The sequence below is a fragment of the Stegastes partitus genome, unplaced genomic scaffold, assembly GCF_000690725.1.
Source record: "Stegastes partitus isolate 25-593 unplaced genomic scaffold, Stegastes_partitus-1.0.2 Scaffold48, whole genome shotgun sequence".
In the NCBI taxonomy this organism is placed as follows: domain Eukaryota; kingdom Metazoa; phylum Chordata; class Actinopteri; family Pomacentridae; genus Stegastes; species Stegastes partitus.
Genome location: NW_007577779.1, coordinates 264648 through 279117, shown reverse-complemented (window position 1 = coordinate 279117; position 14470 = coordinate 264648). Strand labels below are relative to the sequence as shown.

General features: G+C 45.1%; 1 protein-coding gene across 1 annotated transcript in view; it reads left to right on the top strand.

Moving 5' to 3' along the window:
- Positions 1–1162: 1162 nt before the first annotated feature.
- The window catches only part of LOC103376473 (mitochondrial peptide methionine sulfoxide reductase), a 32260-nt gene continuing 18952 nt past the window's right edge, over positions 1163–14470 (top strand). Inside the window, 4 exon segments of the mRNA XM_074465739.1 lie at positions 1163–1329; positions 7575–7643; positions 7852–7971; positions 11288–11392. Coding sequence (XP_074321840.1) covers positions 1257–1329; positions 7575–7643; positions 7852–7971; positions 11288–11392 — 367 coding nt within the window. The 5' untranslated portion in view covers positions 1163–1256.

The window sequence follows — 14470 nt, the reverse complement described above, 5'->3', positions numbered from 1 at the left end:
CAAATGGCCTGGGGTCCAAAAGAGCCCAAAAGTCCTGAATAGAGTTAAGAAGAAGCCATGTGAGGGTCAGACCAGTGAACCCAGATAGGTTCAGGGGGACGGTTCTGAGGACAGGCATCCAAAGCAGGACCAGTCCAGTACCAGGTGAAAGGCAGAGCAGGACAGACAGACGTTCCTCAGAGCAAATTAAGGACAACATTGTTCATGTAAAAGAGGAGAGCAGTGTGTTTATGTGTGTATTTACATGTTTGTATGATATTAGTTTACCTTGAGCCATCAGGCTTTATTTTAACATTAGTCTACACTGTGAATCAGTCTGAGGGTCATGAGCTGCTTTTGAAAGAAGCAGTTATTGTACAATCCATACTGTACAAATATGTTCTGACCAGAAACCTTTTCCACATCATGTTTATGTTGTTAGATCTATTTAATCAGGTTAGGTCTATATTTAGTCACACAATGTGAGTACAAGTAAAGAACACTTCTCGAGAAGTTGCTGTAGGCTACATCTGTGAATAACACAGTCATTGGATGCCCCCCAAAATATAGCATTGGCCCCCATTGCCCCCCCCCTAAAAATAAAACCTGGAATCGCCACTGAATAGGGTTAAGGAGTATGAAAGAGGAGGACACCCAATAGTGTGGAAGACTGTGGAACATGACCACTGTTTGCAGCTCAATTAATCATGAAGCAGGTCTAAAAACCGTTTTGTGGGATATTACCGGTGGACTCTTCATCCACATTAACCCCAAACACGCATTCCTTGATGCAGGAATGAACCACAAAAACAGAAGGGGGGGAACCCAACCATCTATACATCCACATGCCAGCCTGGTGCACCACAAGCGCCTCCCACCGAATGAGAGCTCCATAATTGGCGAGCGGCTCATTTGCATGCTGAACGCCGCGGATATTTATTTAAATTTAATATCGTTCCCGCACACGGCGCTCTGCAGGCTTTTGTGCCAAAGTCATATTAACCCCTTGACTAGTTAATATGCAGTGCACGACTTTGCCCACGCACGATGAATATTCATATTGATGGCGTTTTTTGCCGCCGTCCCCCCCCTCGTCCCTCCCCCCCCCCCCCCCCCCCCCTCCCCTCCCTCCGGTCCGTCCCTCACCTTCAGCGGAGGGGACGTAACGACGCGCGGTGACATGCAGGCATCCCGGAAGACCCGGCCGCAGTCCTTCACCGAAACACACAATTTACGCACCGTTTGGCTCCTCGCGCTCGTTCGCTGCCGCTGAAACAATGTCAGCAAAGACTGAGCTGCCGAGCAGAGATCGAGCTCTGAAGGGACGAGAGGAGAAAATGGTCGTGGCAGGTAAATAAAACCGCGGTCTCTAAGAAAAAAGAAAAAAACAGCTGACACCTGCTGAACTGTTCTGGTCAAATGAGGTCACGCGAGTGAACAACCTATGAGGAAGTAATGACTGAACACGGCCTCATTTTGCAGAAATCTAAGAACTGTAATGAGATTTAGTGTATTAATCTACACATAGGTCTATATATTATGGATATACTTCTATGTTAAGTTTATATTGAGTTCTGAAACACAATGAAGTGAATTACGGAAGGATTCAGGTGACAGATGCATCTAATGTACAACTTTCTTCCAAACATATGCTTGTTTTTAGGCCTAACTTTAGGTTCTGTGTGGCGTTAAGCTCCCTCAGCAAACTCTAATTTTCTAGTTTTTAAAAAAAAATGTTTTAATTGTGTAGGAAACAAGCAGCAACAAGATGGACTTCACCTCCATGCAACAGTGGCAAAATTACGTCCAGAGATAAGTCCGCACATGCCAGGGACTGAGAAATAACAAAAATAAATGCATGATTGCACAATGACTGGATATAAACCTGCAGGATTTGTCAGTTAAGGTTTGGTGTGTTCTGCCATTTATGTTCGAAAGTCAGTCAAAGCAGCAAGTCGTGGACAACGTTAGGCTTTAGCAGCACTTAGATGGGTTTAAATAAATCCATTCTGTCTTATTGTCGTAAAATATGATCAAATTTGATAGTATGACGTGTCACACTGCATTCCTCCAATATCAACAGTGATTTGCCCCTTTGAGGGTTTTCTGTGAGAACCTCATCTCACCATACGTGCTCACTTATACATCAGTTACATGGATGTTCCCCCATGTGAATCGGTTCGGCAAATATATATATATATGTATACAATCACACGGATTATAAAAAGTGAAATAAAATCAAAAATCAACATATGTGTGAGTTCAGGTTGTTGGTCAACCATCGTCAGATTGTGTTGTGCTGTGAAGTTGCAAAGCACAACTTCAGCCCTCACAGCAACTGTTGGGGGCATCGGATTTGTGACGCATCATCTGCGGCTGATTCTCTCTCTAATGTGTTTTCCTCTTGTGCAGTTTCCGTGTAACATGTTCCTTTGCATTATGTACACTAGTTGCCGCCACCGTGGTGTCACACACAGATTGTGCAGCGTTTGTATTCATCATTGATCGTCAATACAGTGATGCAGATGAACATCACTGTTCTATGTTAATATCTGATACATTCTGTTGACATTTATAGACCGTATGGACTTTTTATGGATTTTTACATCGGCATTCAAACATGTATGTCTAGCGTGCTTAACCTCTTACACCAAGTATGCGTAGGGTACCTTTGCAGGAATGCTGTTTAAACCCATTGTGTGTTTTTGTCATTTTAGTCTTGGACAGCATTGATACCAAAATCTGGGATATATTGCAAAGATTTGTTGATGAAATCAGCTCAGTTAGAGAAATACAGGAACTCAGATAATGTTTCAGTTCCTACAAATTTTTTCTTCAATGTTCCTGTTTCCACACATGTCACTACTTCTGAATAACTATTAGTAATTTCATTAATTCTCACAATGCAGCACCGAGCATCACAGTCTGTCTTAACCTTTCATTCACCTTTTCATTTTGCTATATTGGGGCGTGGAAAGCTGGTAGGAGTGCGCCACAAAGGAGGAACGTATGAACTGTGTGATCCCACTCATCACCTCCTCAGACAGTAGCATCCTCAAAGTGCATTGTGGGAGCTGGGTGTGAGTGCATAGGAGGAAGTGGTGTCGCAGCGTCCAGGAGCCCATCTGGGCATTATGCGCATGAAGGCTCCGCCCCATCGTAAGTTCCCTCTCCGTCTGTCGAAGCAGCTCGGAGACACCGCATGGCAGAAATCTGTTCCTCCCCTTTCACAATGGGGGGGCAGTTTAGATGAGGACGGGGTTGTTCTTGTGTGTGTATGTGTGTGTTGGAATAGCATGCTTCTGTGTTTGCCTGTGTGGGCCAGCAAGCATGAGTAATTTCAGGATCGCAAGAACTGTCTCCACATATGCCCTGTGCAGTCCCAGCCTTGTGTGTGTCTGTGCACGCTTGTCCCCTTTCTACAATGAAGATCACAAATGTTTGAAAGTTGCTTCTCGCCCTCCAGCTTCTTTAAAGAAGCTCCTTGTTTAGACGTCCTGTTGTCCTGAGTTCCCTCCCTTCGCTCCAGTCTGTATAATGTACTCTATGACCTTGGCGAGAATGATCCAGTGGCAGATTGCTACATGGTAGGGGCACAGTAGCTATTATTTTGAGTCAGTGCAGGATAGACTGCCAATATTTCTCCTAAACAGGATGGGGAAGGTCAGCTGACCAAAATCAATCTCTGTTACATGTTTCGCTATAACTCTTAGAAAGCAGGCGAAGATATATTTCTGGCGTTCTTTCCCTGTTCTTTCTCCGCTTTCTCCTGATACCCTTGCTTTTTTTTTTTTTTTGCCTTTGGGGAGAGCTTAGAGGAAAAAGGAAAAAGTATGTAAGCAAGTGAGAAAGCGTGCAACTTATCTGTACAAACATGAGATAAATAAATGAGAGAGATCTGTTGCTCATGGGCAGCACTGTTGTTTGCTGATTACAACTGGTAGGTACCTCGGTGCAGAAACATAACCCAGAATTTGGAGTTTGCTTGCTCTCCCAGTGTCTGTGTAAGGTTTTCTCAAGGTGATCTGGTTTTCATGCCGCAGTCGCTTAAGTCAACAGAGACCCTGAATAACCTGCCATGCATCTTGTCCACTGTACTCTGGAATAGACTCTATCCCCCTGTGACATAGGCTGTGTGTAAAATGGATGGATTTGCTTTCGTAAATCTGCAGAGAGCGTGTGTAGAGTTTTTAGTTATGTTTTTTTTTTTTTTTTCAAATTTTACTGTGCTGTTAAAAAAAGATCTGTTTCTGTGTTTGTGCTGTCCACTCTGGATGCTGTCCCCTTCCTTTCCCATCAATTCAACTTTTGAAATAGATTTTTCAACAGGCCCCAACAGGATGTGCCTCCATTTTGCTGGAAGCAGATAATGGAGCTGATGCTATAGTAGGTAGTCATCTCCATAGCAGCTGTTTCTGTTGCTAGGATACAGTATGTATGGAATACACTTACTGGCTTGAAAGTTGTGCTCTTTAGAGTGTGGACAGTTTTCCGAACCCTGGACAGCAGCAGCTTTAAATGCGGTCGGCTTGATTGTTTAAAGGCCAAAGCAGCATTGTTTTCTTTACTTACCTCTTACTGTTCTTAAAAATGGACCACCTCACATCAGTCTTGCCTCTTTCCTCCCCTCCCCTGGGTTGCCCCACTCTTTCTCACCCCCTACCCATCCTCCCATACAGCAGAGGGTAGTTGGCACCAGTATAAAGCATCAGCCTCCTCCGACAACTCGTGCCTGACTCCCTGCCAACCTGTGTGAAGCTAGAAAGAGGAATAGCAAGAGGGAGGGAAGGGGAAGAGAGAGGGAAAGAGAGAGAATGGATTTTTTTATTTATTTATTTTTTTGGAAGGAAATAAACAGACCAGCCTGGAAATCGACCTTCCATCACCAGTTTTGGCATCCAGGGACAGTACTTCTCCTGTGTCTGTGTGCGAGGAGGCAGCAGCGCTTGGACTCCAGTTTTACGGGTGAGAAACACGGAACCACGGGTCGAACCAGAGGCTAACAAAGACTAAATACCCGCCGAACCACGTCAAACTGGATGCTATTATCTGCTAAGCAACAGATAGATTGTTGTGCCCTTGACTGGTGGCAACCTTGATTCAAGCAGAGTGGTAGGGCGTCAGGTCCGATGTTTTGGTTCTGGTCCAGCCACCTACAAGTGCCATGCTAAAAGCAACAAAAGGTGACCAAAATATTCCGCTTCACTCCCGCTGTACTGTATAGCATGCACTGTGCTTTTCAGATATCCTTGAAAACAAAGGCACACGATAGAAATTACGCCCATATCTCATCCAAGTTGGGGAAAAAAATCCTTTTCATGAATCCTTCCCCCATATTCAGCCTGTTTTCTTCTTTTGTAGGCTCAGTCAGTCGCCCTCCCCGCTTGTTTTTTGTCGTCCTCTATTCTTTCTTTTGCTGGCGTAGTGAGGGTATTCAGCCAGTTCTTTCTCAGTGCCTGTGTGTGTGTGTTAGATGGGGTAATTCTGGCAGAATGGGGTGTGGGCACTGGTCTGGCAGGGGGGTAAAGCTGGACTAGGCACAGTGAAAGGAGCCAGCCTGGCACCATCTGGACCTCTGCCAGATGCTCCATGGGAGAAATACCCACTGCAGAGGTTGGTGTGTGAATGATTGTGTGGCTGATTGCATGCTTTGCGTGCGTGCGTGCAGGCAGTCGTGCACGTGTTTGCGAGAAGGGAGCGAGGGATGATGGGAAGGTGGTGCGAGGAAGAAGAGAGCGTACAGTGGAAGGACAGAAGGGCGGGGGGGTTTGGCTCGGAGTTGGCTTCTCTGGACAGTGCTGTGTCGGCATATTCTTGGCTAACTTTGTTTTTACCTCTTTTTTTGTTTGTTTGTTTATTTTATTTTCTTTATTTTTTGCTTGTTTGTTTTCTCTGTGTTCTCTCTTGGATGAAATGCTTGGTCTTTTTATATAGCGCCCGAAGGCATGGTGGTCTGAAAGCCAAAAGAATCCTTCACTGCCTCTCTACTACCCTCATCTGTTGCTTCTCACTGGCTATTTACTCCTTTTATTGTTTTGGCAGGCTGATCTCTCCTCCTCCCACTTCTCCTCCTCCTCTATCGCACACTTGTCTCCCTCTCGCGCTCTCATTTTCACTCTCACACTCATTTGGCAACTTCAGTACTTTTTATCGCATTGGCCAGAAACTGAGGACAAGAGGTTGAGAGTGAGCGGAGGATAGAGATAATAGAAAAAAATTGCAGGAGAAGGATGAAGATTCCTCCTGTCCTCCCACCGCCTTAAGTCACCCCCGTGGACTGTTTAGCCAGTACAGTCACTGACACAGATACACTTTGATTGCAGCTGACTATGTCCGTGAACATGACCTGGCAGTGCCAAACAACCTGCTGCTAAAAGACAGAACTGTCACACAACAGGAGGGCAGGAAGAGACTTGCCTGAGGGCAGCCAGGCCCCTGTGACATTTAGTTCTTTATGCTTCTGCAATCTGTTACTGCACAGAAAAAAAAGCATACAATTTTGTCAAATATCAAAAAGTTGACCTTACACACCAAGACAGACATTAGCAGCTCAAGCACTGCTGCGCTTCTTTGGCCTCCTATATTCTTCAAAATGCTTAATCTTTAAGGTCCCAGCATGGCAAAAAACTGTTTCTTTTGAGTGCTTCTGTACTGTCTGGCTTTGTAGTAATCTCTTTAAGTCCAAAATAAACTGCAGGTAGCTGTTGGTCTTTTGCCTTTTGGCACAGTTAGAGATGATCCCGGGCCTATCTAGGAAATGAACTATTATGTCTGTATCAGATTAGAGATTATTTGTATTCAGGTCAGTGTCGCACATAACGTCTCTGAGCAGCCATAGTAATTGAACATTGAATTTAGTGCAAGCATCCATTATTGGTATGTGCCTAAGCTCTGAGTGTACGCTGTGGCCTGTTTATCTGTGGACTAATATTAGTGGTTGCAGTACAAACCAGCCTTGCTTAGTGGAGATTTGCACGCTAAGTCACCTCAGTCTTCTTAAACCCTAATCCCCCTCACACATCTGTGGGCTACACACACACACACACACACACACACACTTCCTTTTTAGCGCTCTAATTCTATGCAGCGCAGTTGGCAGTAGAGTGCCACCTCTCAGCACTTCAGTTTGTTTTACTTATTGGGTATTTTTAACATGATGAAGATTAGGGGAGGGTCGGGTCTATTTGCGAAGGCTCTCCCCTGCACATAAAGCCGCACGGGAAGATTGCTCGTAAAAGTGTCGGTTTTGCTTTGTGGACTCCCAGCGGTGCCAAGTTGAACGCTAAATACACTCACATTCAGCATAAAGCGGAAGAAAACGGAGATCAGAAAATAACTGCTTCATTGCGTTTAATTGTGGGTATTGAAGGAGAGGACAGCAGGGATGGAATGGTGGTCAAAGCTGTGTAATCTCTTAAATGTCTTCCTGCACACAAGTCTGTGGCTCTGATCCACTGCCCCAGGTCAGCCCATGAAGACCTGCGAGGCCGACTTGAAGCTTCTAATGGGCCTCTCTGCCTGCATGCTGTAATTTGTACTGTTGCAGCACAGTGTTATGATCTGACACCATATTTGCACACTGTTTCCCTTCACAGACAAGCATGCAGTCAATGGAAAACCCACAGTGGAGCCTTTTCCAGAAGGGATGGAGACCATCATGTTTGGTGAGACTGCACAATCACACTTTCTTAAAAATCAGAAATAATCCAATATGGAATCCTCTATTACCAGTTTGTGGTTAGTAACACATTTTTGGTGAAATGCTGTTTTTTTGTTGTTTTTGTTTTCGTTTTTTTTTATTATTATTATGGATGGCATCACAGCACAGACGCTCTAATTGTCCATGTGTTCTTGTGCTGTGTGTATGTTCAGGAATGGGCTGTTTTTGGGGAGCCGAGAGGCTTTTCTGGCGACTTTCAGGAGTCTTCTCTACGCAGGTTGGCTACGCCGGTGGCTTCACACCCAACCCCACCTACCATGAGGTGTGCACAGGTACGACACTTTTTCTTTTGCAAATTCTGCGCGTATTTACACCTCCTACACTTGGATTTGCATTAAGCAGTTATGCTACCTGCCCGTGGGGAAGCGAAGTGGGTTGGCAGGACATCTCCCTGTGAGATCAGTCAAGGTTCAAAACACCACGATAAACGATAAAAAGGAAAAGAAATAGAGTTGGAAAAGGTTGTTTTAAGTATAGCCCTCTCATCCTCTTGCTCCTTCCCTTCATCTGCAGTCAACTACTCAGAATGCACTGCTCCAGATGGGCTGCACCCCTGTCCCCACCCCCCCTTGACCTACTTGTAAGGATTGGGCTCTGTACTTTGCTGTACTGCGGCGTTTTTGCCAACAGAGGTTACTGTGTATGAGGCGCCATGAACGGGCTTCTTTCCTTGAGAATATGATTTGGCGAACATGTTGCTGCAGACACAAGCGGGAATTCTGTGTATTCGCTAATAAGATGTCGAAAATATTCGACTACCTGTTTGGCTTTCTGAATTTGTCTCTTTCTATTTTTCCTCATCTTGACAATCAAATAGATCGTCTTGAGGGAGCTGATGCATAATTCAAATGAAGACGTCTAGGCTGTGTCTTACTGTGTGTCCTTCTCTTGCATTTTAGGAGTCATGAGCTGTTAGTTTGGGGTTTCTTCATTTCTCGGGTTGCGCTATTGCAGGCAGAAATGAAGTCTAGGTGCAGACACAGCATGGGGAACGTGGAGAGGAGGGGAAAGATGCTGTGGGCTTGACTGGCAGATTTTCTGAGCAGAGCCCATCACAGGATTTCTACATTTCTATCTTGTCTGCCTCCCAGTCCCTCTCTCTCTCTCTCTGTCTACATCTCTGTCAGCTCCCCGGTAACAAGATGGTCAGCTATGGAGGAAGATGGAGATGGAGACAAATGACAGAAAAAGAGAGACTGCAGCAAGTGAGAGGAGCTGGTAAAATAAACTTTTTTGGGGGGGGAGGGGGGAGAAAATTTGTGAAAAAAGTGTGAGAAAGAATGGTTACCTGTCCATCGGCTGAGAGAGTGCAGGCGTCGCTCCAGTGGCCATGACGGAGCAGAACACTGCGACGGCATGAGACCGAGGAGCTGTCAACACAGCCAGGGCAGGACAGACAGACAGACAGAAAAGTAGGGGTTGATGGAACTGTCAGAAGAGCTAAGGAAGGATAGAAGGACAGGCGGATAGGTGGATGGCCTGACAGACAGAAGTAGGAGAGGTTGAGGTGCAGTCAAATGTATATTATGAGGATTGACAGCTGAGGGTGAAGAAAGGATGATCTTATTATCAATCAGTATATTTTATCTAATTCGCGAAACAGTCTGTCGTGAAGCCAGTTTTTGAGAGGTGATGCTGTAACCTTTTGTGCTTTAGCTCTACTGTGCTGCACAAAGTTAAATCCAATCCTCAAAGTGTCGCAACAAAACAGGCTGCTGGTCTTGTCATCGTCTTTCAAAAAAACTCCATGTGATTGTTCCAAATATTACTTATGTCAGTATTCTCTGCTCTGGCAAAGTTTTGGAAACCAACTACTCTTTAAATTAGAAAATGATGTGGTGATGGTTACAAAAAACAGTGCTGACTGTGGTTTTTATTGACTTTTGACTTGAGCAATAGTGAGAAGTTCAGTTATGTTTCATTATTGAACATGCAACTGTACCAGGGGGCCGTTGTGTTAAAATTTTTTTCATTAACTGTCACAGAGAGCACTTAGAGCGACAAATAGAAAGTTTGAGTGACAATGTCTTTGCTCTATCTCCAGCATTGAAGTGGAAAAAAAATAAAAAAATTCTTGCCTTTTTCCGTGCTTCATGTTGTTTTCACTCAGATCGATCTCTGCTGGCATCAGAGACTTGTAAGAGAAATGTCACAAGCCAATCACAACTCATGAAGCCCTCATGTGGTATTTCTGTAGCCATCCCAACGTGAAATTACATTTTTGAGGGTGCATGCCTCAGCATTGGTGTAGCTTCGGAGCCAATGCATGTAGCCACTGCAGATGCATCATGACGCCTTAACATAAAAATGTAAACGTTATATGACAGTTATTACGTTCCTAACAAGCAACAGTCGTGAGTGTGTGACTAAAGGTAATCTAAGTATTTGAATAGGTTTTCAACAGCGGGGAACAATTACACAAAAGAAAGGGCAACATGATGACATGTTGATTTGTGAAGCTGTAATCACCCAAAAGGCTGTTCCCCTCGCTAAAGGGTCCGTCAGCCAAACACTGAATCTCTTGCAGCTTCAGTTGTGCTGATCTTCGTCACTTCTCAGCCTTTACTCCCTCTTCATACGGGGACAAGCTGGAGCGTCAGGCACGTCATCACCTTTTTTTGCCAACAGGTCTTGAAAGCTGCTTTTGCTGCAACTCTTTCTACTGTTCTCGTTGACTTCTCTGCACCTTGACTCCTGGCCTACAGCCACTATTGTCTGTGTAAAATGAACGCAGGCCCACACTATGAGAATTTCTGTATGTACATACCTATAAAGAATAATATATGCTTGTGTGTTGCCATTTTGTTATAACAGAAGGTGATTGGCTCCAGGGGAAACTAAGCTTGTTGTGAGCTTCTCAAGACAGACTGCTAGCACCCATTCAAAATTGGGTCGATTTAGGAAACAGGTGAAGTCCTCCGTGTTGCATGATGTGATCCTTGAGCATGCAGAGTGTCATTTAGAAAAAGAAACTGGGTCTCATGCCAGATGTATGAATTCAGCGATCTTCACCTGTTATCTGCAAAGCACCTGGTGCATTCATAAGCATTGGGATGTTTGTGTGTGTATTTATACTTAATATGCATGCACATCTTCTGCTCCCGAGCTAACACCTCTGTACTTGAATTTAGAAAAGGTATATGTATGCAACGGTAGGAATGTGTGTGCCTGTGCAGATGCATCTCCATGTGAGACGGAAAGCAGCCCCCAGTTTGAGAATGCCTGCAGGCAGCTTGTTGAAGCTTCAGGGTCCTGGCAGTTGCAGACAAGAACGAGTGTCTGTGTGCTTTTGGCAACCTCCACCATAAGCTCCAACCTCTACTGTGCTCTCTCTCTCTTTTATTCCCTCCCATTGTGCCATGAGCAATAACATAACTCTGTGTGGATTTAACCTGAATGCCTTCTACCTGTAGCATTCAGTGCACCCAGTACACAAACATGCTATTCATGTTCTTTCCTTGTCCAGCAGACTCTTGCTTCCATGTTGGAGTTAATCAGTTGATGTTCACTGCTTGCAACGAGATAAGTGAAGCAGACTTCACAAGGTCATATCACTTCATATTTATTAATACATGTTTGTCCTTTTAGGTCTGACAGGCCACACTGAGGTGGTGAGGGTGGTCTTCTCCCCCCAAGACATCAGCCTTGAGAAACTGCTGAGATGCTTCTGGGAGAACCACGATCCTACACAAGGTAGCAACACGCATGTACACTCGCGCTCAAACCCCAACGTTGCCCTCAAATAAGACCCATCCCAAGGGGTACAGGGTGTATTAGAGCAGAAGGATGATGCCCAGATGTGTGCCTGTGTGTGCGTGTTGTGGTGGGGGGAGGTCTCATGGGTGTAAGTCAACGCCAGACAGTGTTAATGTGTCTGAGATCCAGCCATCCATGGAGACACACAACCGGTGTGATGCACGTTCAAGCCCCAACTGCAAAAAATGAGAAAATCTCTGGCTGAGCATGGGCATGACATGTACTTTAACCAATATAAACCAGCCTTTTGTCATTCACTTCATGCACATGCCTCTAACTGATGCAATCATGATGCTAAACTCGGTCTTTTCAGTCTCTCGACAGCAATTCTGAGGTTGTCAATCATAGGAGGTTGGTAATTTCTGAAAAAAAAACTTTGCCACGGTGTAAAATTTCACCTAATTAATTCCACCGGTTGGCTTGTGATCCATATTTCCAACACACCATACTCTATACAGCGTGCCACATATGTGCCACCTACACACATGCACGTGGCGTCGACAAAAACCCCACCCCCCACAAGCCATCTCTCCATCTCTTCAAGTCTTTTGCTCTCGTTTTCTGTGCTCACTGGAGGAGGTGACGTAAGAACATTAACGCACCAGGAGGACACGGGGAGGGTGTGTGTGCATGTATGTGTGAGGGAGAAAGGACAGGCGAAGAAGTACTTGAATGTAGGGAGGGACATGACAAGTTGGGAAGAGATGGATCAAAGATTCATAGGCCCGACCTTCAGCCGTAAAACACGCTTGTGCACGCACACACACACCACGCTCTCAATGACGTTATCCATGAGAGTTCTATCGTCCCGTTTGCATCTGTCAAGATTGCTCTCTCATACACTGTGTGACCTAAATACACTAAAATATCAGCCATGTTTGTGCATCCACCACAACTTACCCAGATAAATTCATTCATAAGCCAAATACCCAGTTGTTTTAACACATATTCACATTTAACTTCAGCTAGAAGTGGGTTTATCCGAAAAGGCAGGAGGAGAAGAAAATGTGGAGTATTGAGGTTCATGCAAGAACTACATCCTCCTGATCAGAAGAGATTCTTCCCCTGTTCAGTGTAGCCGAGGGCAGAGACACATCTTACTACGGGCAAAGGCACAGGCAGAGTCGAGCCGACACGCCACGGGGCAAAGGCAGTGAGGCCAAAAGAGTAGTCATGCATTTCCCCTGACTCACTGCCTAGTCTCATCTCATGTTTTATTAATAGCATGCAGCTTATTGTCTATGCACTCCGGTAGTTTTTTCTTTCTTTTTTTTTTTTTTTTTTTGTCACAGTTAAGACCAAGCGACATATTTCGAAATAACCATAAACTCCAATGTACAGTTTTTATTTTATTTTTTTTTTAGGAGTGTTGCTCCTTGTGCGTGACATAAATATGAATCCCTGCCGTTTCTCTCTTCTCAGATTCCGGGTTCACGTGTAGCAGAAATTCCTGTGATTTGACAAATGTAGCGTGGAGTGGTGGAAAGGGGCCTGCTGGCTGTGCCTTCACGCATGCTTAAGCTCCAATTTATTCTGTCCACCTTAGAGCTGGGCTTAAAAGAGAATGGCAAAATTAAGGAAGTTCACTCTTTTCCCTTTTTACTGCACAGATTCACCAGAGATCATATATGGAGACGAGCCCTGGAGCATTATGAATTCTGTTTTCTCCTCACACCTTTCAACACAGAGCCCACGTTTATACTGTCTTGGCATGTGTGCCGAACCATGCACAGGTGCATGTTCAGTTGCATGTAATACTTCCTTTTATTTTGTGTGTGTGTGTGTGTGTGTGTGTGTGTGTGTGTGCGCATGTGTGTGTCTGCATGTGTGTATATGTGTTTTGATATCTGTGCCTCTCTGCTTTGCCTCAGTTCAAAAGGGTTTAGTCCCGACAACGTGATGTCGGGCTGCGTCAGCTCCACCAATCCCGGCCTGGATAGCAACATTAGCAGCCAATCAGAAACTCCCAGCAGCCTTTGCTGTGTGCCCTTTTTCCATATTCAGCAACACTAGGCTCAATCTGCTGGCTTCCCTGGGATGTTGCATAAACCCCCCCATTCAACACGCTCCCCATATTCTAAGTTTCTGATGTCTACGTTAAGACAACTCTTCAGTCGCATAGCTTCACACGAGTACACGGAAACACTTGAAGCACAGACAAACTCTGAGCAGTCAAAAGTGGCATCTGCATGTCACGGGGCAACAGCAGTTGTGTTTCATCACAGTGGGGAAAAACATGATTTGATTTAGAATGATCACTGTTGAGATGCAAACACGTCTTACTGTTCTTTCACACACTGCAGATCACTTACATGCATTTCCATACACAAGCATATTGCAGACTTCAAATTATGCACAAGAGCTCATTATGCGTACTTATAGCTGCACAGCTTTACTTTATTTGTACATGTGAATAGGCGTAACACACACATTCATTCTGTACACGCTGCACGCAGCTGCTCGAGTGGCACGTCAGTTTGTTCACTGGATACTTCCTTGTTGCCAAGGCCCGAAGGCCTGGTTTCACTTTCTGTTTTCCCCTTAACTCCCATCGGAGGGTGGGAGCATCTTTTCTGGCCACTTGTTTACCCTGCTAACCTGTCAATTCATCTCTTTATTCTTCTGTAACGTATTCAAACATAAAGTCACATCTGCTATTTCCCCCTATTTTTCTCTTTCTTCCTATGATTTCTTTGCTACTACTCTTGAGTTCTTATCTCCATCCATGTTTGCACATTCTTTCCCAGTCCTCCCCCCTATCTCATCTTCCTCACCCCCTCCGCCTTACCCGTTTCGCCTGCACCCCCACCCCTGTCCTCTTTGCAGCGAACAGAGCGGAGGGGCGAGTGAGTGAGCAAACGGCCTGGAGCCCGTCAGTACATCCGCAGAGCAGCACAGTGAGTCGACCGCTCCCCGAGGCCATCCGCTCATCACACAAACACACTCGCATCCACTCACTCCTCTTTTATCTCTTAGTCACTCTCTCCTCCCTGCTCCCCAACCCAAATCCCCCCA